Here is a 23,827-nt window from a genome sequence, read left to right as displayed (position 1 = left end):
CTTGTCACATTTACCTTCCTGTGCACACAGCCACTGCAAGAGCCCCTGTAAAACCATAGGTGTAGTCTTGATATTAACAAAGTCCTTTCACCTTGGCTGAACATCATTTGTATTAAAAGATTCTTCAGGAAGTATATCCTGATTGCTGCCAAGTAAATAGCAAATAGGATAGTGATCTGACTGAAAGGAGCAGCCAGTGTTGAAACTGCATATTCTGGCTGAACTGAAGGGTTTGGGGGTATTTTTCTCTCTAAAGCATGTAGGATCTGAAGCCCCTTGCACTCTGAAGTGTTTCTGTGGGGGCTCTGGCTGAAGAACCTTGGGCCAAGTTTTAGTGGGCTGCTGAAACCAACCTGTGATCTCCTGTTCTTGCCTGGGCTGTGGCACAGCACCTGATGTCCACACTCCAGCTTTCCTGGAGGTGCCCAGTAGGACTACACCTGGGCCATCTGCAAGAGAAGGAGTTTCCTATGTTCTTGGATGAATCCTGGTAACCACCCTGAGAAGGCTCCTTTCTGAGCATGCTGGACTAAGGGCTGCTGTGTTTCACCAGTAAAGCAACTTCTGGTCTTGTTTTTCTTTACAGTGAGATGAGCCAGAATTCTTCCTCACACACTCCAGTTTTTTGTTTTTGAGGAAAGAGTGTCAGTTTATAGGATCCAGTGTCTTACCTCCTTGTTTAGCACATCTATTCCACTGATATTAATTTCTCCTACTTTATGGAGTGCTTCCTCCTCCAGTGCCTGCAGTATGCCCCTAAAACACTGAGTATTGAGTATCCTGGGACTCATTTGTATAGTTCAGTTTCCTCTCTTTGCTCTTTGATTGCTGTTTCCTACCAGCATTTGGACAATGTGGATGCAGGTGTGTGCTTCCTAGGAATTACTATCTCCCTCTCCTAAGTTGGAGGTTGACATTATGTAAGATCAGCTGCTGTTTGCTTCCCTAATAAGAACAGGTCCTGGCATTCACCATTGATCCTAATCCACATCTTGTCATTCCTTCTAAGTTTAGTATCAAAATATTTACCCACTCACATAGAATGGGGAGAGAATCCAAAATGAAAAAATAAACAACAAAAAATCCCGCAGAAACTTCTACTCCTACACACCCATCTTAAATCAGTAGATTTCTCACCAAACCTTCTTTGTTATCACATGGGGCATCATTTAAAAGAAAAAAAATACATTCAGTGCAGTTGGCACATAGTACTGCAGAACCCTTCACACTGGCTGAATCCAGACAGTTTTATAATTACTGGAAAGGAGGCAAAAATGTAATAGGCTTAAATGGATTGCAGTAAAAAAGATATGAGTATAAATAAATAAATGGGATAAATAAATCATTTGAGGTGGAAGTGTGCAGAAATGGGGCCAAGACATGTTTGAAGCAGTTCCACTTGGATGAAAAAGTTTAAAATGCAAAGATACCTCAGGCAGTGCAGGAAGCAGTGATGTACTGGGAATTCACAACAGACACTTGCCTTGTTCTCACTCTTGCTTTTGCTATCAGCTTTTGATCACTGTTGAGGACAGGATGCTGGGCTAGGGGGACTCTTGGCCCCAGCCAGTCCAGCAGCTCTTGCTTTTTTCTGTCTCTCTGTGCACTGGGCAGCACTTTCTGTGTTTCCTTTTAAGGTGAGGAGGTCCATGTTTCAGGGACTGATTGACAGGATGAAATTCCAGTGTAGCCTGTCCCAGCAGGCACTGGCAGAGAGGTCCCTGACAGTAGCACATGGCAGAGCAGCTGCTGCTCTCTGTGGAGAGCAGGGCGGCTCATAATTACACCCCACAGGGGAATGTGTGACAGGAGACAGAAGTTTTGAAGTAGGCACTTCCCAAATGACAGCTTGAGGGACTTGCCTGAGCTATGCAGTGTCTGAAAGATGATGAATGAAGTGCAGGGAGATGAAGGGATGCTCTCTGTCAAGGTGGGGAGAGCTTCCTGCTGTGTGTGAGTGGTCCTCAGGCACAAGCCCATTCAGGCAGATCCACGGACTAATCAGCTTGCTTTTGTACAAGAACCTTTGAGTGTAACTATTGAATGTTAATTATGTTCACTTTCGAACATGGTTAGGTGTAGTTTTTTTCCTTTTTTTTTTTTCCTTTTTTCCCCCCCTGAAGTAGTTCTGTTCATTAATTGGAGTTTGTTACCAGGCAACTGATAAGCGGCAGAATTGCAGATTTCTCAAGGACGAGGGTACCAGATGGAATTGAACTGAAACCCCAAAGCACCGTGGCAGAACAGAAGGTAATTTGGCCATTTGTAAGGGGGTGGGTACAGTGAGGGGGAGTCAGGTCATTAATGTGCATGATAAATGCCATATCCATTACTTCTTGGGAGCATTCTCACTCTGAAGTCCTGCTCAGTCATTGCAAATTATAGCTATAAGCCTTGAAAAAAAAAGTGTAGTTTCAGGTTTTGTGCTTCCTGTAGAAATGCTTACATTTAGGTACAGAATTGCAGTTCTTCATTTGTCCTTCTTATTGACCTGTAGTAGTTTCTGATGTCAAGGTATTTTGTGAAGGCACTGGGCAAAAAGCACTGTTATTATTATTGGTGTGCATTGTTGCTACTTTTAAAAAATCTTGACTTCTTTTTATTCCAGTTTAAAGTGAACTACCTCCTACTGCTTAAAATATTACCAGAGCACGGGAAAACCACTTTATCTCTCCCAACTGGCTTAGCAAAAATTCTTGTGTTCTCATATGTCATGTTGTGGTTCCTTCCAGCTGTAGTTTCTAGTAGAGGCTTCCAGTCATGTGGATTTTCCCCTGTGATAAATATCAGTGCAGAAAAGATGAAGAGAGACAAAGCAGAACAATGTTCTTTGTGGTTGAAAACAAGAAAAAAATTACAGTAATAAGACTTGTACTTGGTGTCAAGGTTCTTTTTAGATATTACTGAGTGTATTCTTGCTTCACAGATAGGGAAAATAAATCACTGTGAAACTGGTGATTTCTCCAGAGCTGTGGCAGGGTAGAAAGAAAAAGGAGTTTTCTTTACCTCTGGTGTCTCTAAACTTCAGACCAGAGTAGTGACCCTCCTGCCTGGGGAGGGAGTTCCACTTGGCCTTTGTCCCACCATCTTCAAGGAGAAAGGACTCTGCTTTGGAGAGAGAAGTATAAATTTGGCATAAATCAGTATTTCTCTTGTGGCAAAGCCAGCCCAGTGTTTCCACTTTCTCCTGATACCCAGACTGCTTGAGGGAGGGGAGAACGTTGGGGTCTTTGAGGCCCACCCCGAGGATGAGGGAAGATGATAAAGAGTTGAAGTTATGTGTTTTAGTGGATTTGGAGGAAAGAGTGTGGGAGGGAGAACAGGGAGAACAGGCAGATGGCTGACACCTCATAAATTTCTCTGCTGCCTTCTAGTCTTTTCCCCCCTTCTCATGGAGCCTCCCATCCCTTCCTCTGAGCTCTTTTTCACCCACCAGCTACAGCCACCATGAGTCTCCACATCATCTCCAGCATTGCTTTCCTTGTCCCATCAGCCTGAGCAGCTTTGAAGTGGTTAGGGTGTACCAAACTGCCCCAGTGATTCAGATAGGGATTTGGTTTGGTTTTGTTCAGTTGAATGTGACTGAAAACGGAACTAAAAAACCCATACTGGCTTGGTTCCTCAATCTCAAGTACTGACTTGCATATTTTGGTTTCAGTTTTTACATCTAAATTAAAACATAAAATGTATTCCCAGAAACCCACCTCTGACTCCATAGACAGTGCTGTCAGGGAAAGAGTTTGTGTGGTAGCTCACAAAGTTCACAAGTATTTCCGTGGCATGCTGTAAGGCAGTCTGCAGAACCAAATATCACTGTACTGCAAATGCTGATGCTGAGTCCTACTAAATGTCCTCTTTCTGGAGTAAGGTTTCCTAATTCAGTAAATTGAAAGTGGCAATGAAATTAATGGTGCAGGGCTTCAAACTAAATGCAGGTCCAGAACCAAGTGCCTTCTTCTGTCTGCAGTATGCCAAGGTCAAGTCTGAAACTCATTAGCAAATCATTTGACTTGGTATCTCTGAGGCTGAAGTTCCTTCTATTTCTGTGCTTGAGGTATTGTAGATGAAGAATATTTGTGGAGTTCTTATTTGTCATCTTGGATGTTTGCCATACACTTTGGTGTTTAATTTTTGGTTTTCATCTTGCCATAGGTTTTGTCTTTAAATGATGCATCAAGGGAGAGCACTCCTCTCCATGTGCTCATTATTTATCATCCCAATTAACTGGAGTTGCAGGGTGCATTGGAAATAAACTAAATGTGGTGTTTATCTGTATGTTCTCATGCAGGATCAGATTTTAGGGAAACAAATTCCAAACACTCAAGAAGGCCTTTGGAGCATACACAACCAGAACTATCTCCTGCCAGATCTCCTCCAGCAAAGCCAAATTACAGACTCCTCTGTGAACCCGCCACAAGTGCCCCTAACTTGCCAGGAACCTCAGAACAAACCTCTGACTAAGGTAAGAGATAAATTACAGATTGCCTGCATTGAGCTCCAGCCTTTTTAAGTTCCTCTATCCTGTCTCTTTTTACAATGAGTTTTTTCAGTACATCCCTTCTTTCTTTTAAAAGTTTTATCTGGGAGGAAGATAAGAAATCTTGAGCTGCCTTACAGATTTCATTGTTCCACTTATTTTCCCCCATCTCCTTCTCTGCTCTCTTTCTTTCCTTGCTTTGTTTTTTCTCCCCTTTTGCATGAGCTAGAGGACTCACACATTCTGCTCCTTGCCGTGGCAGCATTCTGGCGTGCCTCTGCTCATTGTCCCTGGCTTTCTCCCACCCAAGCATCATGTGAGGGAGCACAGGGCAGCTCCAGAGGGCTCTGACACTGCTGTGAGCGTGGGCCTGTGGGGAGAGGGGTCACTTGAGGCAGGTAACAGCTCTGTCAGAGCAGCACAGAGTGTGTGCCCTGAGCACTGCCCACCTGAGGCAGCTCCTGTTTCTCACTGCAGAGCCCATGTGCTGAAAGCCCACCTGCCAAGAGCAGCACATCCTCCACAACATCCTTCACATCATTCATAGATCCGAGACTGCTGCCAATCACCCCTCCCACCAGTCCTGTAGGACCTTCCTGTAGTTCTCGTGAGTATGCTTTGCCTTTGCATTAAAATGTAAAATGTTCCTCCTGGCTTTTTGGGGTTTTTTTTTTGTTGTTTTTTTTTGGTTGTTTTTTGGGGTTTGATTTTTTTTTTTTTTTTGGCAAGGGCTTATTGCTTAGAAATAAAAACTCTGAGTAGTCTTCTGAAACTGGAACTTCACATTACTGTGAATTTTCATTGTACTGCTTCAGCCCTTCTTTCAGATGTGGTTTGCTGTGCTCTGCTGCTGTGTTACCACCATGCTTTCTCAGGAATGCCTGAAGAATTTTCCAGATTTTTTTTTTTTTTTTTTTGCTATACAAAGCTCTCAGGGTGTTCTCTCAGCCCTCTGGAGTTTCTTTTGTTCTACCATGAACAAGGTGGCTCAGATATGAGCTGTAACCAAACACTCACATTTTCCACAATTGTGTGTCTTTCATTCCAGCATCTAGTGCCAAACCTGAGCCTGTCAGGAGGGAAAATGCAAGGAAAGGCTCCGTTGTCAATGTCAACCCCACCAATATCCGCCCACAAAGTGACAGCCCAGAAATCCGTAAATACAAGAAGAAATTCAACTCCGAGGTCCTGTGTGCTGCTCTGTGGGGTAAGCTGGAGTCCTTGGGCAGATGTGTGGAGGGAAGGCACAGCAGGAGTGGCTGGCAGTGTCTGCTGGGCAGATTTCACAGTTGCACTGCTGCTCTGCTGGCAGAGAGTGCTGGAGTGGATCCCTGAGCTGATAGCTGTGTCACTTACATGGTCCTGCCTTCCCAGGGATGAGGTGCCAAACACATGAAATACAGCTGCAAAGGATTTTGTGCATCAGAATGAGAAAATGTTTTGATCAAGCACCAAGTTTCTCCCAGGAAACCATGCTCTTGGGAGAGCCAAAAGTTGCAAATGCTTCAGCAGTTTTTGTGGCTCATGAGACTCATCTGAGCTGCACATGGGTACAGCTGATCACAGAGCCTTGACCCAGGGGAAATAATCCAAACATGAAGCCTTTTGCTTTCACGTGTGTTAGGTATTCCAAGGATCCAAAGCAGGTCAGGTCTTACCAAAGGCTTGTCTTGCTTAGTTCCTGCTGTCACTGCTTATTCCATTATTATGGAATATCACTGAACCATTGTTTGAACTTACATGCTTTTTACAGGGTCAGCTTCACAGGGTGTCAAACCAAGATACAGGATCAGGTCACTCTCAGCAGCTGTTGACCTTGTCCCAGTCATGCATTACCCAAACTCTTGAGTTGTTTAACTATCTTTCTGCTTCACAAGAACAGATGTATTCTATGGGACTCACCCAGCCTTTTTCTCCTCGCTTTCTGAGCCTGGAATGGCAAGTGAATGAAGTAGATGGAATCTTATCCAAAGCAAATGTAGATTTCCAGTTTATAGCTTCACAGATTTTGCATAATGTGGGTTTGTAGGAATCCAAAATTTTAAATTAAGAATAGAGCTGTGTGGTAAGGTGTGTAATTAAATGTGCATTGAGGCTGAAGAGCACCAGGTACTTGTCAGAGTGGAGGAGGATGCTTGTTACAGCAGGATACCTTATGTTGTGTCTTTAGAATCTGCTGATTAGAAACATAGATGTCTTTCCAGCTAAACACAATTTCTGACATTCTCTTATGTCACTAACCCAATAGAGCCTTGTCTTCCTTAGCAGCAGTTGGATTTCAGATGGATTCACTCCTTAATTTGGCATTTGAAGGCATTTTCCAAACCAGAGACTGTTTTCAAACAGACCCTGGACGTCCTTGTAACACAGTGCTTCTTCCCACAAGTTTGGTGTCCCCATTATTTGAATGTTGTATTTGAAAAAAGAGAGTTTGGGGGGAATTTTTTGGTTGTTTTTATTTTTATTTTTGTTGTCGTCAATAGGGACCCTTGGAACACTTAGTTGGGTCTCCTGTGTCACTACTGTAATGGTGCTGGACTGGGATTTTTGCATTGGTCACAGGTACTTTCCAAGGTCACTTGAGAAGTTCACATTCACAGAATATTTTCCTTTTTATTTAAATCAACATTGACTTCAGCAGAGCTACTAATCCTTCAAGTTCCATAGGTATACAGCTCTTCTGCTGAGTAAAAATTCTAATAGTGAGATCCTTTTTCTTCTGGGAAGTCATCCACAGAGCAACAGGGAAATTATCAGGTTCCATTAAGTGAGATTAAATAAAAATTGGTTCTCAAAACAATGAATACTCGGTGACCTCTGAATCATTAGGTGACTTATGCAGTATTTTTTTTCATGTATCGACAGGGGTAAATTTATTGGTGGGAACAGAGAATGGATTGTGGCTGCTGGACAGAAGTGGGCAAGGAAGAGTTTATACGCTGATTACGAGGAGAAGGTTCCAGCAAATGGATGTTCTGGAAGGACTCAATGTGCTAATTACTATATCAGGTTGGTTCAGTGGCTAAAAGTATCTGACCCACGTTGGGGTTGGAGGCAATTAAAAAGAAGAATTAGGTTATAAACTAGGTTGAGGAATTTCCTCTTTCAGAAAATCACAGGACAGTTATTCTTGTTAATAGGAAAACTCTGCTGAATTTTTAACATTTATACTCCCATTCCAGAGAGGCTTTGGGACAATTCATTGCCTGGTTAATGTGTAAAATGGTTTGTGGGAAGTACAGAGTTTTTCATATTCCTTAAATGGGCTGATTCTCTGCAAGCTGTAGTTTGTCACTTTTCTGGTTTCTGTGATGGGTGAGCATCTATCTAAGTGCAGTTCTATTAACTTTATCATGATATAACCTCATCCTGTGTTCAACAAGAGGTATGAGCAGTAACATGAGAGGGATCTGTATTGTGTAAGCATCAATAACATTAAGTGGAGGTTTTCAACTTCTGCTGGGAAACAGTTTGGACTCTGGCCTTATTCCCCATGGCTAAGTGGCCTCAAAGGATGCACAAGACATACCAAGGTCAGAGGTGTGGGTCCAACAGGGAGTAGCAGCTTGTCTCCAATCCAGACTCATCATGGTGGGCAGTGCCAACACCTGATTGTCCCATACTGCCAGGTCCTGTTGTTGCTGGGACATGACATAGTCCTTCTCTTCAGAGTAATCTGTGGTCCCAGGGTGCTGTTGACCATAGGCTGCTTGTGAACTAATACAACAAAAAGAGTGACTGAGATGAAGGATGACAAAATAATTCTCAAGTGTAAAGGCATCCAGATGTGAAATAGCTACTTTGAATGAAGATGGACAGTTAATTGGAACTACATCAATAGCTTATTCAAAGTGGCCATTACAGGACATGCCTGTGTTCCAGGATAAACAGTTAGTGTGATGGTTTCTGATAACACTTGTGTCTGTAGAAAACTGTCCTTTGGCCTGAGGGAGGAATTTTAGTCAGGTGTGAAAATCTTGCATGAAGTTTGACTCACAAGGGAAGTGCACATGTGCCCAGTGCCACAGAATTGCTCCTGTGCCAGTTCCCCCTGTGTGTCCCCATCATTCCTTTCATGCCCTTGCTATGTTCTCTCACCTTGGCAAGGCACAAGGACCCACTGTACTCAAGGTCACAAAACTCTAGCTTTTTGTAAGTGGGGGAGAGTTTCTACTTCAGGGAGTTAAAGTGTTCTGTCTCTTCTTGCAAATCCCAGGGAAGAAGAATAAGTTGAGGGTCTATTACTTGTCATGGTTGAGAAACAAAATTTTGCGCAACGATCCCGAGGTGGAGAAGCGGCAAGGCTGGGTGTCTGTGGGTGACCTGGAAGGCTGTGTGCACTACAAAGTCGGTAAGGATTTCCTGGTTTTCCTTAGAGAGATGCTTAATCATCCTTCTTTTGCATCTTGTGACAGCAGCGTTCTTCAGTTTTGTTTCAGGACTGTATTGGGTGAATATCTCATGAGTTCTTTCAAGACTCCCTGTTGTACATGGCAGGTGCCTTGCTCCCTGTCATTTCAGCAGCATCTCTTCTTGCAGTAGTTACCAGATGATGTTATGGCTGTTCCCTGTAATGGCTGGAAGGAGGGAGTGCCAGCCATGGTCTGTGCTCAGTCAGTGGTTCTGTTTTTCTGTAGTTACTTAGGATTTTAATTGAACTGATGTTTTCCACCTGCTCATCTTCCCTTTTGGCCCTGGGTAACTGCTAAGAAGTTGGACCTAGTTCAAGTACTAGTGAATCATATTTGTAGGATGACCTTATGTAGATCAGCTCATCCCTTTCTCTCATGAAAGACCCAAATATACCTTTGTTTAAACACCCTGGAAATGGTACCATCTTACTTTTCTTGGGCTGTCAGGCAGCTTTTTTCAAGGTTAATGTGAGGATTGCGATAATTTCTGTCATTTAACTGTGGGGGTGGATATATGGCACGTTTTGCTTTGGTGAAGGATGGTGTGAAAGTGGCACTTCCTCCGAAGTCAAAACTATGATACAGAGGAGTGCAGGAAATGTGAGGTGGCTGCTTCTCATTATTACTTTGCTTGAAGGTTTTGCTTTTTGGCTTTAGAAGTGGCAGGGGTTAAACTCAAGGCAGAATATGAAACAGGTGTGTGTTGTTACTTTAGCTGTGATTACAGCTAAGCACCCACATATTCCTCTTCAGTTGCTCATCCTTGGGTTTGGTGCATTTTTAAAAAACACAACGACAAAATACTTATCCTAAAATTAGGCAAACATTTGGTAGGAGCTTCTGTGTTTACATATGACAAGCCACTCCTGCGTTTTTGACAGCACAGCTGCTGCTGTTTTTCTCTTGGAGAATCTTCATGTATCTTGACCTTTGGTTGTGCAGCTATTTTTCCAGGTAGAAAAGAAAACAAAGTACTGTTCTGCATTTTGGTGGAGTTTGCTGAGTTTTCTTGTTCTCTGCCTATGTGAGATAGAATCCTGTTTTCCATTGTGAAAACACAATGCACAAAGAAATCTTAATTTTCAATGCATGATTCTTCATTTATTCTCAATAGGCCCAGCATGACCTTAATTGTCTTGGAGAAATTGCTCATCTCTTAAATGCTTACTCATCTCAGAAAGATGGGAGTCCTTCACCTACACAGCAGCTGGGGATTTAACCCACAGATGAGCAGTGACATGAAAATTCATCCTGCCAAGTCTGACAAAATTGTTCAGCCTACAACCACCAGTCCTCCAACAGTAGCTTATTCATAACCAGTAGTGGTGGAGTGTGTTCATACTTAAAAAATCAAGAGGTTGGTTTAGCTGTAGGGTCAAGACCTTTTACTCTGAATAGTGAGGTTTTTTTTCATCACCATATGACAAGGAATATATAAATGTTGGTAACAGTCATTTGGCTTTACTGAAAATAAATGAATTGTAGGTTTCCAGTCAAGGTATTGTCACTGGTGATATTAAACATTGATGTCCAGAATGCATTAGTCTCCCATGCTGGATAATGTCTACCTCTACAAGTCATCCATTGAAATAATTTCATGTGATGGTCTTTGATTTAAGCATCTGTCTGGTACCTAAGGAATTGTTCTTCTTGTATTGCAGTAAGATATGAGAGAATCAAATTCCTTGTAATTGCTTTGAAAAACTCAGTGGAGGTTTATGCTTGGGCTCCAAAGCCTTATCACAAATTCATGGCTTTTAAGGTAAGTGAAACATCACTTTGGTTCAGATGTGTCACTGTCTCTCACTGCCTCTCATCTGTGCTCTGCTTTTGTTTTTGTTGTTGTGTCTAACATTTATTCTAGCTAAAGATAAACTGAGTATTCTTTTAAAGAAAATGTAGTGCCTTTGATGTACTCTGGAGATGGCAAACATGAAACTGTCACAGTCATGAGTGTTAGATGTGAATAACTTGTTTCTCTCTACCCCAGCCAAACTCAGCAGGTTCTGTGCCAAAATGTGCACTTGAATTGACAAAGTTGATGTTAATTTCCCTCAAAAGGGGATGAAATTAAACACAGTGGTAGTCAGCCTACTTTTTGCGTAGTCCATTTCTAGAATCTTGATTCCTTTTACAAACCACAAATGAATTATCCAACTGTCCATGCAACTCAGTGGATGATGGATACTTAGCTCCTTAAATGTAACCTACTATTTTACCAAAATAGCTAACTTTTGAGTTTTGAGAATTTTTAGGATCCTAAATGTAGTTCTGCAAACCAACAGTTTTATTGTGCTACATACTGCATTTTTCTTTTTTCCAGTCCTTTACCTCACTTCATCACAAACCACTGTCAGTAGACCTGACTGTTGAAAATGGGCAAAGACTAAAGGTCATATATGGCTCAGTGGTGGGATTTCATGCCATTGATGTGGACTCTGGATCTGTGTATGACTTGTACCTTCCAACACACGTAAGAGAATCCAAAAACCTACATTAATGCCTTTGTTCTTTGGGTTGTGTATTGATGATGATCCGGTTAAGAGTTGTACTATTTTTCAAAAGAATGATTAGTGGCAGCTAATGCAAACCACTTTTCATATAGTTTTATAACACTGAAGTCCAGTTTAAATGCTTTTATCGCGTTTAGAATAGCAATTTTAGTGGTTTAATGTCAGAAAGCCTGTTGTATGGACAGTACTATTTTGAATTGATTTATCCTGGAAATTTAGGACTTAAACAGTCAAAGACACAATAATATCTACATGAATTTAGGTGACTTTTACAATCTGCCACTGTGCAGACAGCAGAAACCAACTTCAGACTAAATAAATTTGCTGATCTTCTTGCCATTCAGTTGCCCATGAAACCACTCTGTAAATTCAGAAGAAGTTTTTACGTTTTCCTTGGGACTTTCTCATTAGATTGTCAGTAAGTTAGCATGAAGATGTTGATTTCAGGGGTATGTGTACATTTTGCATTGTGTTTCTGTTTGAGGTGATGGAGAGCACTAAATGCTGCTTCAGGTCAGATTACAGCAAATTGCCCTGCAGAAGTGAATGGCTGGCATGGGGCTGTCCAATATGAAGTCTATGCTATGGTGTTAATATTTTTGGACTTTTGTTTGTTTGTCTATTTTTAGCTATTCTTTTCAAAGCTGTGAGTCCCAAAAGCCAGAGCATCTTGGGGGCTTAGGTTCAGCAAACTGGCAGGTTCCAGACTGGCTCCAATCTGATGGGAGGCCCCTGGCAGAGAAACTTCTGTGCACACTTGAACCCTCCCTGAAGTCAACAGTGCTCCACAGGGGCTGGGGGTGCGATGGCCTCCTTGCATCCCCAGACCATGTGTCCCAAAGTTATGCTTGGCAGGTCTGAAGAAATCTCATCCTAGATCTGCATGTTGCAGCCTGTGCTGTGAATCCATCTATTTTTAACTTTTCTCCACTCTCAGCCCCTCATTTTCAACCCAAATGAAAACCCCCACTCCTGCTGTCTAAGCCACTTGATCACTCTGCTGCCCCTGCAAGCCACAGCCTCCACATTCTGTCAGAGCTGTGTTCCTGATGGTCAGACACAGTGTGTAACATTGGCTGTTAGATTTATAGGCTGCTCTTAATTGAAAAATGACTTCTAGCTGTTCTAACTGTTGAATCACCTGCTAAAGGCTTGTACTGTTTATTTCTGTGTTGGTTTTTTAAGGTACTTAGTATTTGTCTTGTTAGAGGATTTATTTAATCTGACAGTACCTTTGTTAACTAGTCAGCTGTGTTGAATTCCCATCAGTTTGTAAATTGAAGCGTGGTACCCACGTGCCTTTCTGGAAGTGGGTTGCTGAGCAAGGTGAGCAGTGACTTGTCAAAAGGATCATTAGCATAATTGCCCAAGAGAAGAAAGGCAAAGAAAAAAGTGAACTTTCTTAGAGGCTTTACTTTTTCAACGGGCTGCAAATACAATTAGGTACCTGATGAGAGAGATTTCCCAGGTGACTGCCCTGAATATGTGGGGCACCTGAGACTGACTGCATTTGTGTGAGCTCTTCAGCCACAAGTTAGCATGGACTAAAAATATATTTTCCTTTCAGAGTCTTAGACCTGAAATAAATCAGCTGCTACAGCAGCTCTATCTTTTTTGATACTCTATTATTTCCAAAGAGCTAGAACCGGATACTTACCTCCAGGAGCTTTGTGGTGGCACTAGCCCAGACTGTAACAGGCTGACTTGAGATACTCTTGCTTTCTGGTAGCCTCTTTTCCTGGTTGCCCAGCTCTTTCTGCATCTCTTACCTGCTGCGGTCGCTCATGCGGGTCCCGAGGCGGCGCATTAAAATTGCTCTGCGGCTCTGGATCCCCGTTCTAGTGTTACGGATAGTTCTTGCCGAGGCACGGAGTCAAGTGGGTGGCCTGAGTGTATTCAGTTGGGCAAGTACAGCTTCAGTGCTTCTTTTACTGTTCGTTGTGCCCTTACAGTGTGCATAAATGTCTGTGCTTGAGGGGAAAAAAAATAAAATACCTGTGTGTGGCTGGCCTGTGAGAATGATGTAAAGCTCCAGTCATATGCTTCCTATAAAAATATTAATTGTGGTGGTTTGATTTACTATGTAACATCCTGTTTTGAGTAGTGCTTTAAACAAGGAAGTGCTTTGTTTTTTTTAAGGCTGTCCTCTTTTTCTTTCAAAAATGCTTTTATGAAACCCCACCTTCATGGTTATATACTTCACCTTTGGTTTTGGGTTTTTTTTTTGCTTGGGATATGTTGGCTTCTGGGAGAGATTCGTGTGAGTGAAATGCACTGTTCCTGTGGCATGCAGAGGTGTGCCCAACAGCTGTCAAATGGGCAGCTATTTGTAGTGAAAGATCTGGGAAGGGAAAGACAGAGTGAAAAGGTCCAGGGAACTTTTTACAGCAAGATAAATACAATTAAATTTGCAGGTTTTTAACTTGTGAGTGGGGAAAGGGAAATATCATGGAAAGTGAAAGCACTGATCTCCTGGAATGTGGAAGTTTCTGTCCTTCATCTTCTGAAAAAGTTGTGAATTCAAATTTATTTCACCTTTCTCCTATTATATAAAACAACTATTTTGTGAGGGACTAAGTAAATATTATTGTGTCTCAATGGCTCCATGGCTTCTTGAAACCAGTTAACGCTGGTAAATTTAGTGCGAACTATTGAACACTGATTTATTTGCAAACCTGCTGTCATATTCAAAGGGGGGAGAAGGAGAGAAAGTCTGTTTCAGAGGCTTACTAGCAAACTATACAGCCTCTGAGAACAGGCATTTCTTTCACTTTCCATGAGCCATGAGCTAGTTCTTTTTATTGCTCTGCCAAGCTAGTTAGATCGATGTCATCACTGAAATTGCAGTCTGTGTTCTGATATAAATCTCAGTAAAATACGATTCCAGATCCAGGGGACGATCCGCCCCCATGCCATTATCATCCTCCCAAACACCAGTGGCATGGAGCTCCTGCTCACCTACGAAGATGAAGGCATCTACATTGATATATATGGACATTTCACAAAGGAGACTGTTCTACAGTGGGGAGAAATGCCAGCATCTGTAGGTATGTATGAAAAATTGCTCTCTATTAAATATAAGATGCTGCTGCACGAAGCCTGACTTCTTTATGAGGTTTGTATCTCTGTGAAAATGGTTGTATGGCACATAAAGCAGCTTCTGAGCAAAGCAGATGTGTAAAAGAGTAAACAGATTTATGGGTGTTTGTGTTAACACAGCCAATGATTGCAATAGGGGCTTCCCATTTGGACACAGTCTGTATTCTTGTCACACTGTTTATTGCATCACACATTGACTATACAGACAGACTTCACTGAGGATGCAGCTTACCACCAGTTTCCACAGGGAGAATGATGTGAATTACAGAGGGGAAGAAGTGTCTTGGTTGTTCATAGCTCACAGCGTTTTATGTAGAAATTCACAGCTACTGAGGGGTCAGTTACTGAAGAGATCTGTAACTGCTGTCAAATGGCCCCTTCATTTTAGCACTTTAAATTCACAGGGCTGCCAGCCCAGGGTATTTGTGATAAATTCTTAATCTCCCCATGCTTGCAGTTGGCTGTGTAGGAGGAGATTCTGCTTGTACTGCAGCCAGGACAGCTGTTTGTTTCACCTTTCCCATAGGGCTTCAGGCTAACAGTGGGGAAAATGAAGCACAACACAGGCAGATTTTTGAGTTTATTACTTGCTAATTTCTGTCTCACTCCTGTTCTTTATTTTAAAACAAACATTCCAACAAAACAAGCCCAAGACAATTAGACTGCACAGAAGCCTGTTATTAGCTTGGAGAAAACTGGATAGCACAGTGAAAAATTAAGGATGTTCACCTTTTTCCTTTCACTTCTACCTGAGTAGTTTTAGGGAAAACCCATCTTTGGGATGTGGTACAAACCAAATCTGACTTCTGATTGAAATTATATTTCCACTAAAAATTAACCTAACCTCTAAATACACTACTCAAACTTCAGATAAGGTCTCTGTTAACTGTTATTTTCATAATTTTACCCCAAACTCCTATAAATTTTATTAATCCTTTGATATCCTTGGCTGCAGATAAAAACATTATATGAGGAGTTTGAATAACCATTATTTGAATGGCCCAGCTTAGGGGCAACTTAACAGTTTCTTAAAAGATCCTGTTTTCCTGGAATTTCTATGCCCATTTCAAACCTCCTGAAGTCTGTATGAGTATATCTCAATTTTCATTCTCTGTTGCAGAGACAGAGGGGTCTTGTGTTACCTTCAGAGTGCTCTCTAGTCATCCTTTGATCATTTCTTGATTTCTTTAAACAAGCATTTTGAAAGAAATGTTTGTAGTTGGTAGAGTATTTTGATAGAAAAAATTAAAAAGTTTGTATTATAATCGATGGATTTAGGGCAGAGAATCTAAATATATCTTACTCATAGTCTTAAACTGGGACCTCTGTGACCAATCTGTTAATAAGAAATCAGAGTGAGGAAGCTCAAATCCCATGGGAAATTAAAAAACTGTAGAAGTATTCTATGTTTAATCTGAAAGGTGTACACATATGTAGGGCTAAATATAAATATAGCTGTAATATTTTCTATTAAACAGGTTTCAAAAAGGCATTAAGAAACATCAGGTTAATAAGATTTGGGAGCACTCTTGCCTGTTTGTGTGAGTAATGAATTATTTATAGTATGTAGCCATGAAGGGTTGACACAAATCTGGATATTCCCAGAGGAACTAGTAAAAGTCTTTATTTCCTTTTCCCTGTACATTTTAGAAGCTTATTCTGTAGAGAAACAGGGAGTGTAACCAAAAGGTGGTTAAATTACTGCCTCAATGCTCTACAGCATGCCAGCTGGAAGCACAGGATATTTTTATCTAAAGCTGCAGTGGAAAGTGGACTCAGAGTAACTATTCCCAAGGTGCTCGTGGTACAGGAGCTATTGTTCCAAAATAAGACAACTCTGAGGATCTGCTCTCAGTTCATCTCACATGAAACACTCTAAGAGCTCCCACATGGGAGGGTTATCATGACTCAGTACTGACCTCTGAATTGATAGCCTGCTATCCTTCACATTAATCTCCATGTATAGATAAGTCCTTATTACTGGACAACTGTGCAAATGGTGTAATGAGTGTAATGAGGCCATTTTCTTCTTTCACAGAAGAAATTTGGGAAATAATTTTTTGATTCTGCTACAAAACTGAAATTTTTTGCTGCTTGTACTTAAACCTGCCATTGTCAGTTGCCAAGTTCTGGGTATATTGGCCAGACAGCAGAGCATCAGGGCTGAACTTGGTGTATCTGGTTTATTCAGTTCCTTTTTGAATACTGCCTGGAGGTCAGATCTCTTCAGAACACAGCAGAAGTGGCCCAGCAGATGACCTAGAGGTTGCAGCAGACACTAATGAAGTGGTTCCTGGGAGCTGCAAGGAAGCTATCAAATTGAAATCTGCCAAAGGCACTGATACAGACACAGCACAGTGGCAGCTGGAGTGTAGATTTCATCTAGTGGAAAAGATCAGGAGACTTATTAGTTCTTTGTTGCTAGACCTATATGACCCATACTAAACAGAGTAGCCACAGAACAGTTTCATGCTGTTTATACACATGCACCTGCCTTGCTTCCCACCCCCAGAACCACAGGCTGCCTCTGCGTCTATTGTGTTCAAAAGCAAACTTTGAAAAGGTTAATGTGATATCAGTTGGCACAAAAAATAACAAAAGTTTGAGTCTTGTATCATTTTGATGTTCTTTATGTGTGGTCTGGGCTTACTTTTCAGATCCTGTAGACTGCATGGGTGCTGCCCTGGGCTCCTGCTGCTGCTGCTGCACTGTTCACAAATGTTAATGACACTTTCTTCACAGCCTACAGCAATGGTGCCCTGTTGTACAGCCTGAAGCATGAAGAAAAGATTGTAAAATATATTCATTTCATGGCTTTGAGTTTTAGAAAATGCTCCTCCTCTTTTGCCCCTCACCCTTGGTTACTCACTGTTGCTTTGCTTTTAAAACAGTTCATTTCTTCTTCTTTACTCATGACTGGAATACTGGGAAAGAATTATCTTGCTCTCAGCACTAGTGGCAGGGAAGCCTTCAGTGTGCACAAAGAATAACTGAAAGTCTTCTGAACAGATTTAGGGGAAATTTATATAGACTCTGAGGAAACTAAAATCACAACACTGTAACCAAACCATATGTGTTTCCAAGGAGGTATGATTTTCATACATTTGTTCTAACAACAATTATGAACCAAGGATTCCAAGTTAATGTTAAATCAACCCTGCTAGAAGTATTTAAAGTCATGTGTGCATATTGCCTTTATTTTCTGCTGTCCTTCTCAAGCAGGATTGCAGGCTGTTGTTTCCAGGATCAGTCTGTACTGAAAGTTCAATTTTTAAACAAAAACCTAAATCAACATGGAAGGTTTTAGGAAGCAGACCTTGCTCACACTAATAATGTAGGGCAGATATACACTGTCCAATGAAGCTAAAAGCCAGTCCAGTGCACACATTCCCTCTACATCATTTTAGAGCAACAGAATTCTCAGACTAATGCAGTAACACTTGATAGTTGAGCAAGAACAATTGCTGAGTATTGACTACCAATAGAGCATAACTAATGTGATTTTACCTTGGAAACCCATACAAGTACCAGTCAGAGGGCTTTCACTGAAACTGTGCCTAATTTGAAATCTGTGGTCTTAACTCCTTCATCACTATTCTACTTTCTTATTGCCAGATTTAATGGGAGTATTGTACTAAGCTTCCACAGTGCTAGAATATATTCTTTTGGTTTTGTAAATATTGCATATAACCAGGCATGGAAAGACACCAAATTAATCATGCCATGATCTCAGATTCTGAAGTATTCAGGTTTCAGACTAAGCTGAACTCCATAGTAAATACAAACCCTGCTTCCTAATAGGAACAGAGTACAGTGGGTACAGAGAAGACAGTCAAGACTTTTCTTGAATATGAACAGTTAAAGGATGAGAGGCAAAGATGGGCACAAATTGCACCAAGATATTAGGAAGAAATGTTCAGCCTTGAAAGTAGTGATGCATTGCAGCAGGGTCTTGGAAAGGTTGTGAAATATCCATCAAACCATATCTGTACAAGGTCCTGAGTAACCTTGTCTATTTTGGAATTTAGTTACTATTTCTAAGGCTTTTTTTGTGCAAACTTAATCAGTTCCATAATTAACATAAATGAGGCAAGAATCAGTCTTTCCGCTGTTAAACAGTACTTTTTTTTTTTTTTTTTTTTTTTTTTTTTTTTTTTTTTTTTGTCTTCTAGCTTACCTCCTTCAGTCCAATCAGGTCATGGGCTGGGGAGAAAAAGCGATTGAACTACGCTCTGTGGAAACAGGAAATCTGGAAGGAGTATTTATGCACAAGAAAGCACAGAAGCTAAAATTTCTATGTGAAAGAAATGACAAGGTACAGAGATGACTACAGTGTGGTGACTTAGCAAAAATGAGTAATAGCTTACTATGACACACCAGTTAATTCTGGTAACTTTGTTACTGGTTATTTCCTACCTTGGTATAAGTTCCCTCTTCAAAGCCAGTGTAGTCAGTGGTCCCACAAAGCACCCATTATTGATATTCATTAGGGATGCTGCACACATTCCCACCCCCAGCTGTTAGAACTCTCTATTCCACCCAGCCTTCACTGCTATCAGTGCAGACAAATGCAGGCACTGTGAATTGCACAGCACCACAGGTGTAGTGGGGAGGGTTAGTGAGGGAGCCCCGAAAATTCCCAGCTGCAGGACAGCCTCTCCTGAACTACTGAAGTTACAGGAGTTAGAGCAGTCATCATGGGAAAAAACCCCAACACTCCTCATTGCAGACACCAGGGTATGGATAATCAGGTATGACTTCTTGCATATAGCAATTTTGGTAAATGCTCTCTGAAATCTGTTTAGTCCCACTGTCATATTTAGAAAATTGAAATCCTAAAACCTTAGATTGATTATTTTTAAATTTTCTCCTATATATTTTCAAATAGGGAAAGAAATACATTTTAAAAAATGCAGTTGTACTACATGTACAGTTTCACTGTAAAAAGTTTCTCGTGGGATTAAAATTCAATTGTGATATATGTGTATCCTTGTATTTGGGACTGTGGCATTCTATCACCTTTCTTATATGAGTAAAAATATTTTCATAAATATAAACTGACAGTAGCATCTTTTGTTTTCTTCTTTTTTTTTTTTCCCTTTCAAGGTGTTCTTTGCATCTGTACAGTCAGGAGGCAGCAGTCAAATATACTTCATGACTCTTGGTCAAAATGTACTATTCAACTGGTAAAGCACATCAAAATGAAGATAATGAAAAATTCCCTGTAGGTAGCAGTGTAAAATTCTCAGAGGTAATATACACAAATTTGCACTTCTTACCTACAAAAATGTTGTCATTATTGACTTATTAAAATTCATATTCTTTCAGTCTGGAAAGAATTCCATTTTCCTGTTGAAGTATTGCAAACATGTTTAGTTTGTCTTTCAAAGTATGTTGCAAACAAAGATTGTATTAGGAGACTTTAGTGAAGAATGTAGCCAATGTAAGAAGCTCCTGTACTCTGAAAAATGGACAGTTACACTTTCACAGGTGATGTAATGTTGGTATCTTGAACTGAAGTCACTTTTTATGGACAGTGACAGCTGTAGGCAGATACAAAAGCACAGTTGGAATCTATTTTGAATTGGGTTTGGGCTCCTTTTGCAGTTTTAGCAAGCTGTTACTGTCACCAAGATGAACTTGAATGACTTGTCCAAGCCTTACAACAGGGAAGGAGTAAAAGGGTTTGTGGTGGGTCCCAGCCAGACCAGAAGGCTTGAGGGATCCTCCTTGGACCTTGAGGGATCATCCCCTGTGCTGGGTGGACAGATGTGTTTCAGTACGGAGTTGTAAAAATAGTTAATTCTGAACATGTGCCCCAGCTGGGAGATTTCTACCAAAATGCAGGGAGGGACAGACTTTGTGTTTCTCTCAGGGCTGGATGCCTGAGCCCATAGACACAGTTACTGTAGGATGTATTTGTAAAAACTGTTTAAATACTCAGTCAAAATCATAGATGCATAAAGCATTATGAAACAGAACCTGTAACTTTCATTCACAGCTGGGACCCACACTTATATGAATTGATTTAAAGGCACTACCCATGCATATGAAGAAGGGCACAAGAGCAGGCACTTTCTTTTCTTCCTTCTTGCTCTTTCACATGAAGTCTTTGTGTATTTGTATGTAAATATAATCTTTCCACAACAGATATTAAGATTAACAAATGTATTCTTAATATAGCTATGAAAATATCCAAAGAGTTAATCTATTATAAATAGAAAATATAAATAATTCCAGGTGCTTTCTATGCTAATTATACCTAAATAAAGCTGCATCTTCTAGTGTTATTGGTGCCAGTGTTTCTGCATAAACTCTGTTCTCAGGGGCTTATAAATTGGCCATAAAACTATAGAGATATAATATATACATATATATATATGTACACACTATATACAATCATATACTATGATTCAATTTTGGGGTTTAATGTAATCTTTATGTAGCTGATTTTTGGATGTGCTTTGAAAATGTAGAGCATCAAATGTAATACAAAAGAGCTCATTCCAGACATGATATAGTAGGGAAAATGCTGTGGGCAAAAGTGAAATCACTAGTTCCAGTGCTTGAAAATAGGTGTTTTTACTTGAAATATTTGATACTGAAGGGTGCAGGAAAAGTGTGTTGGAATATCTGTTTGTCTACCTCAAGGATGATGGTTCTGTGTTGATAAGAGGCAGAAAGAGTTGTTGGAGCTGGCAGCTGTGCTGTCCAGTGTGTCAGTCTGGGTGCTGGCAGTGACTGACAGGTGCTCAGAACTGTGTCCCTGTGCTGTCCCAGCAGGGATTCAAACCAGGGGCTGTTCACCCTTCCCCCTGTTCCCTGGGCTGGCACCTCCCTGCTGCAGGCAGGTCAGAGGTGCCTGCACTGTTGCTCTTATGTTTTTGGCTATCTGGAGGACTGCACTTTCCAAAGTTACTAACCTAGCACTTTTCACAGGCACTAGCTTATCTCAAAACCTATAGTGCTTTTTAATGAAGAATTTTCCTTTTAAATGTTTAACTAACAGAAAAATAAGCCTGAAGCCATACTAAAAAAATACATTTAAATACTCAAAATGGTTCTTAATGTATGTGAGTGATTAGCTTGTGCAGACTTGAAACCTGAATGGAAACTGCTTGAGCAGAGCTGTGTGACAACAGGAGCTCTGTTGTAGTAATGTTCCTGCCTGTTGCCAGGGCCAGGGCTGGGGCACATGAGCAAAGCCTGGCTTGGCTTCCCATGCTGCTGAACATTTGGGCTGGTTGCATTGGACTTATAGAGTAAACAAACAACAGTGGGGGGGAAAAAAGCCACCAACAAAACCAAACAAGTCCAAATCTATAACAGAATCAGAGATGAAAGTTACAATTACTGGCAAAAGTAAGTTGGAGACAATATATAAGCAACTTACTTACTTTTGACTTTCAAGTCTAAGAGAATGAAGGAAGAGCAGCTTTCATTTTGCACACAATAGGTGTGCAGAACTTGCAGAGCTGCTCGTGCTGTAAGCACTCAGTGATCCAGGCTGCCCTGTAGTATTTTGAAAATGTGTTTATCTCAGCAGCCTCTGCACTACAGAGGATGCATGGGATTTGTGCCTCCCCTGTTCTGGTGTCAACAGGTAGGAGGCTGATATTTTCCTGATGCTAGGGACTAGTTAAAAAGAATTCAGCAAAGAACAGTGGGAATTTATAACAAGTCATATGAACAGATTAAAGAAGCAAATGTGATCAAGCTTAAGTTTACTGTAGCAGAAAATTACAATGACAATACATTGACACACTGTGAAAAAGTTTAACTCTATGTTAAAAGGGAAAAAACCCAAACAACAAGTTCAAGAGAGGGAATATGCACCATTACATTGGGATCATAATTCATTCTGTTTCCCTCTGTTAGCTTTCTTCTTTTCAGCTCCAATTCAAGGCAGTGAGTTGGATTTTCATCTTCTGTTCACTGTAAAAAAAAAAAAAAAACTTTCTATGTGTAATTATGGAAAGCAGGAGGCACTTAGAGGTGAATGCCTTTGAAGGATTTAGAAGTGGTATTGCAAATAGCAACAGCAACTGAATGCCACAAAGAGAAACCTGTGGCATTGTCCCTCTATCAAGAGATAGTCAGAAAGGCTGAAGATGAGAAAGAGCTCAGAGATGTTGAGAAGAGTAACAGAAGAAAGAGGAAGTGACTGAAGAGGAGGGAAAAGCTGAAGAAAAGAAACACAAGTAGCCAAAGGTAAGGGAGTGGATGTCTGGCACAGCATATTGCTGTAGGAGGAATACAAAAGGTTAAAAGATGTTAAGGAAAAGAAAGTAGCCAAAGAAATGGAAAGGTGTGTGAAGTGACTGGGGGCACTGAATGAGGGAGTATTTTGAATAACTGTTCAGCTCAAAGCAAAAGGACAAAGGCCAGAAGAAAAAAATGTAAAAAATCCAGTAACCAAGATTACCCAGACATAATTTTAACTATGCAAAATGTATATCAAATTTGTAATTTCATTTATGAGGTGTTTCACTAGCTGTACCCTTTCACTAACTTTTAAAACCAAGGACTAAACTGCTTAATGTGTTTTCCTAGTGATGTCACTTTGACATGAAAAAATGCTACAGGGGCAGAATGTTAAGGATCCATGTCATCAACCCTTTGGTACAGACAGTCTCCTAATGACAGGTGGTGCTCATAATGTTGCATTTGCCACAAAAGATTGTGCTGATGCTGCAGCAATGTAGAACTGTGTGTATGTGCCTGCTTTCATTCTAGGCTTGGTGAACTCTCTTTTGCAGCCTGAAGCTTGGCACATGACTCCAAAACTTGGGAACCATGCAAGTTATGTACTGTACACTATGTATTGTTCTCTAATGTGGAAATTGTACAATTGAAACAGCAATAAAAATACTCTGAAAAATCAAAACTAGTATCACACTTGTAATGATTCTGTTATTTTGACATCAGCTGTTGTAAAAATTGTAGAAACCTTTGTTATTGTTTTCCGAATCCAGTCACCATCCTTAGGGAAACATCCATATCTGCCTGTAGGGACAAAACAAATATATATCCTTGTCTGGATAAAGATGTCCAAGTAACAGTGAGAGAGTTCAGAGTGGACAGAGTGCACCTGAGGGTGACAGCCAGTGCTGTGCTGAGTGTGCTGCTAATGAGCTTCACTGCACTTGTGTGTGTCTGCTCTTCTCTTCACACACACACCCCGTGGCTCAGGGCAGGGCAACTACAGCAAAGTGACAGCTTGCAGCCATTGATGCTACAAGAAGTGGCTTTTGTGCACATCAGCCTGACTGCCAGGTTAGCCCAAGTCACTTTTTCTCAGGTAAGCTCACACAGTCTTTATTGCC

At 40.9% G+C, this 23,827-nt stretch overlaps 1 protein-coding gene across 1 annotated transcript in view; it reads left to right on the top strand.

The window, feature by feature from the left end:
• The window catches only part of NRK (Nik related kinase), an 87,018-nt gene extending 63,630 nt beyond the window's left edge, over positions 1 to 23,388 (top strand). The window contains exons 21-31 of the mRNA XM_058032520.1: positions 2,157 to 2,250; positions 4,289 to 4,462; positions 4,955 to 5,084; positions 5,526 to 5,684; positions 7,343 to 7,486; positions 8,694 to 8,828; positions 10,551 to 10,651; positions 11,213 to 11,362; positions 14,290 to 14,449; positions 18,674 to 18,816; positions 19,608 to 23,388. Of these exons, the coding sequence (XP_057888503.1) occupies positions 2,157 to 2,250; positions 4,289 to 4,462; positions 4,955 to 5,084; positions 5,526 to 5,684; positions 7,343 to 7,486; positions 8,694 to 8,828; positions 10,551 to 10,651; positions 11,213 to 11,362; positions 14,290 to 14,449; positions 18,674 to 18,816; positions 19,608 to 19,691 (1,474 nt within the window). The 3' untranslated portion in view covers positions 19,692 to 23,388. The remainder of the gene's footprint in view (positions 1 to 2,156; positions 2,251 to 4,288; positions 4,463 to 4,954; positions 5,085 to 5,525; positions 5,685 to 7,342; positions 7,487 to 8,693; positions 8,829 to 10,550; positions 10,652 to 11,212; positions 11,363 to 14,289; positions 14,450 to 18,673; positions 18,817 to 19,607) is intronic.
• The last annotated feature ends 439 nt before the right edge of the window (positions 23,389 to 23,827 follow it).

The sequence above is a fragment of the Melospiza georgiana genome, chromosome 12 (assembly GCF_028018845.1).
Source record: "Melospiza georgiana isolate bMelGeo1 chromosome 12, bMelGeo1.pri, whole genome shotgun sequence".
In the NCBI taxonomy this organism is placed as follows: domain Eukaryota; kingdom Metazoa; phylum Chordata; class Aves; order Passeriformes; family Passerellidae; genus Melospiza; species Melospiza georgiana.
This window is presented reverse-complemented; position numbering and strand designations above follow the sequence as displayed.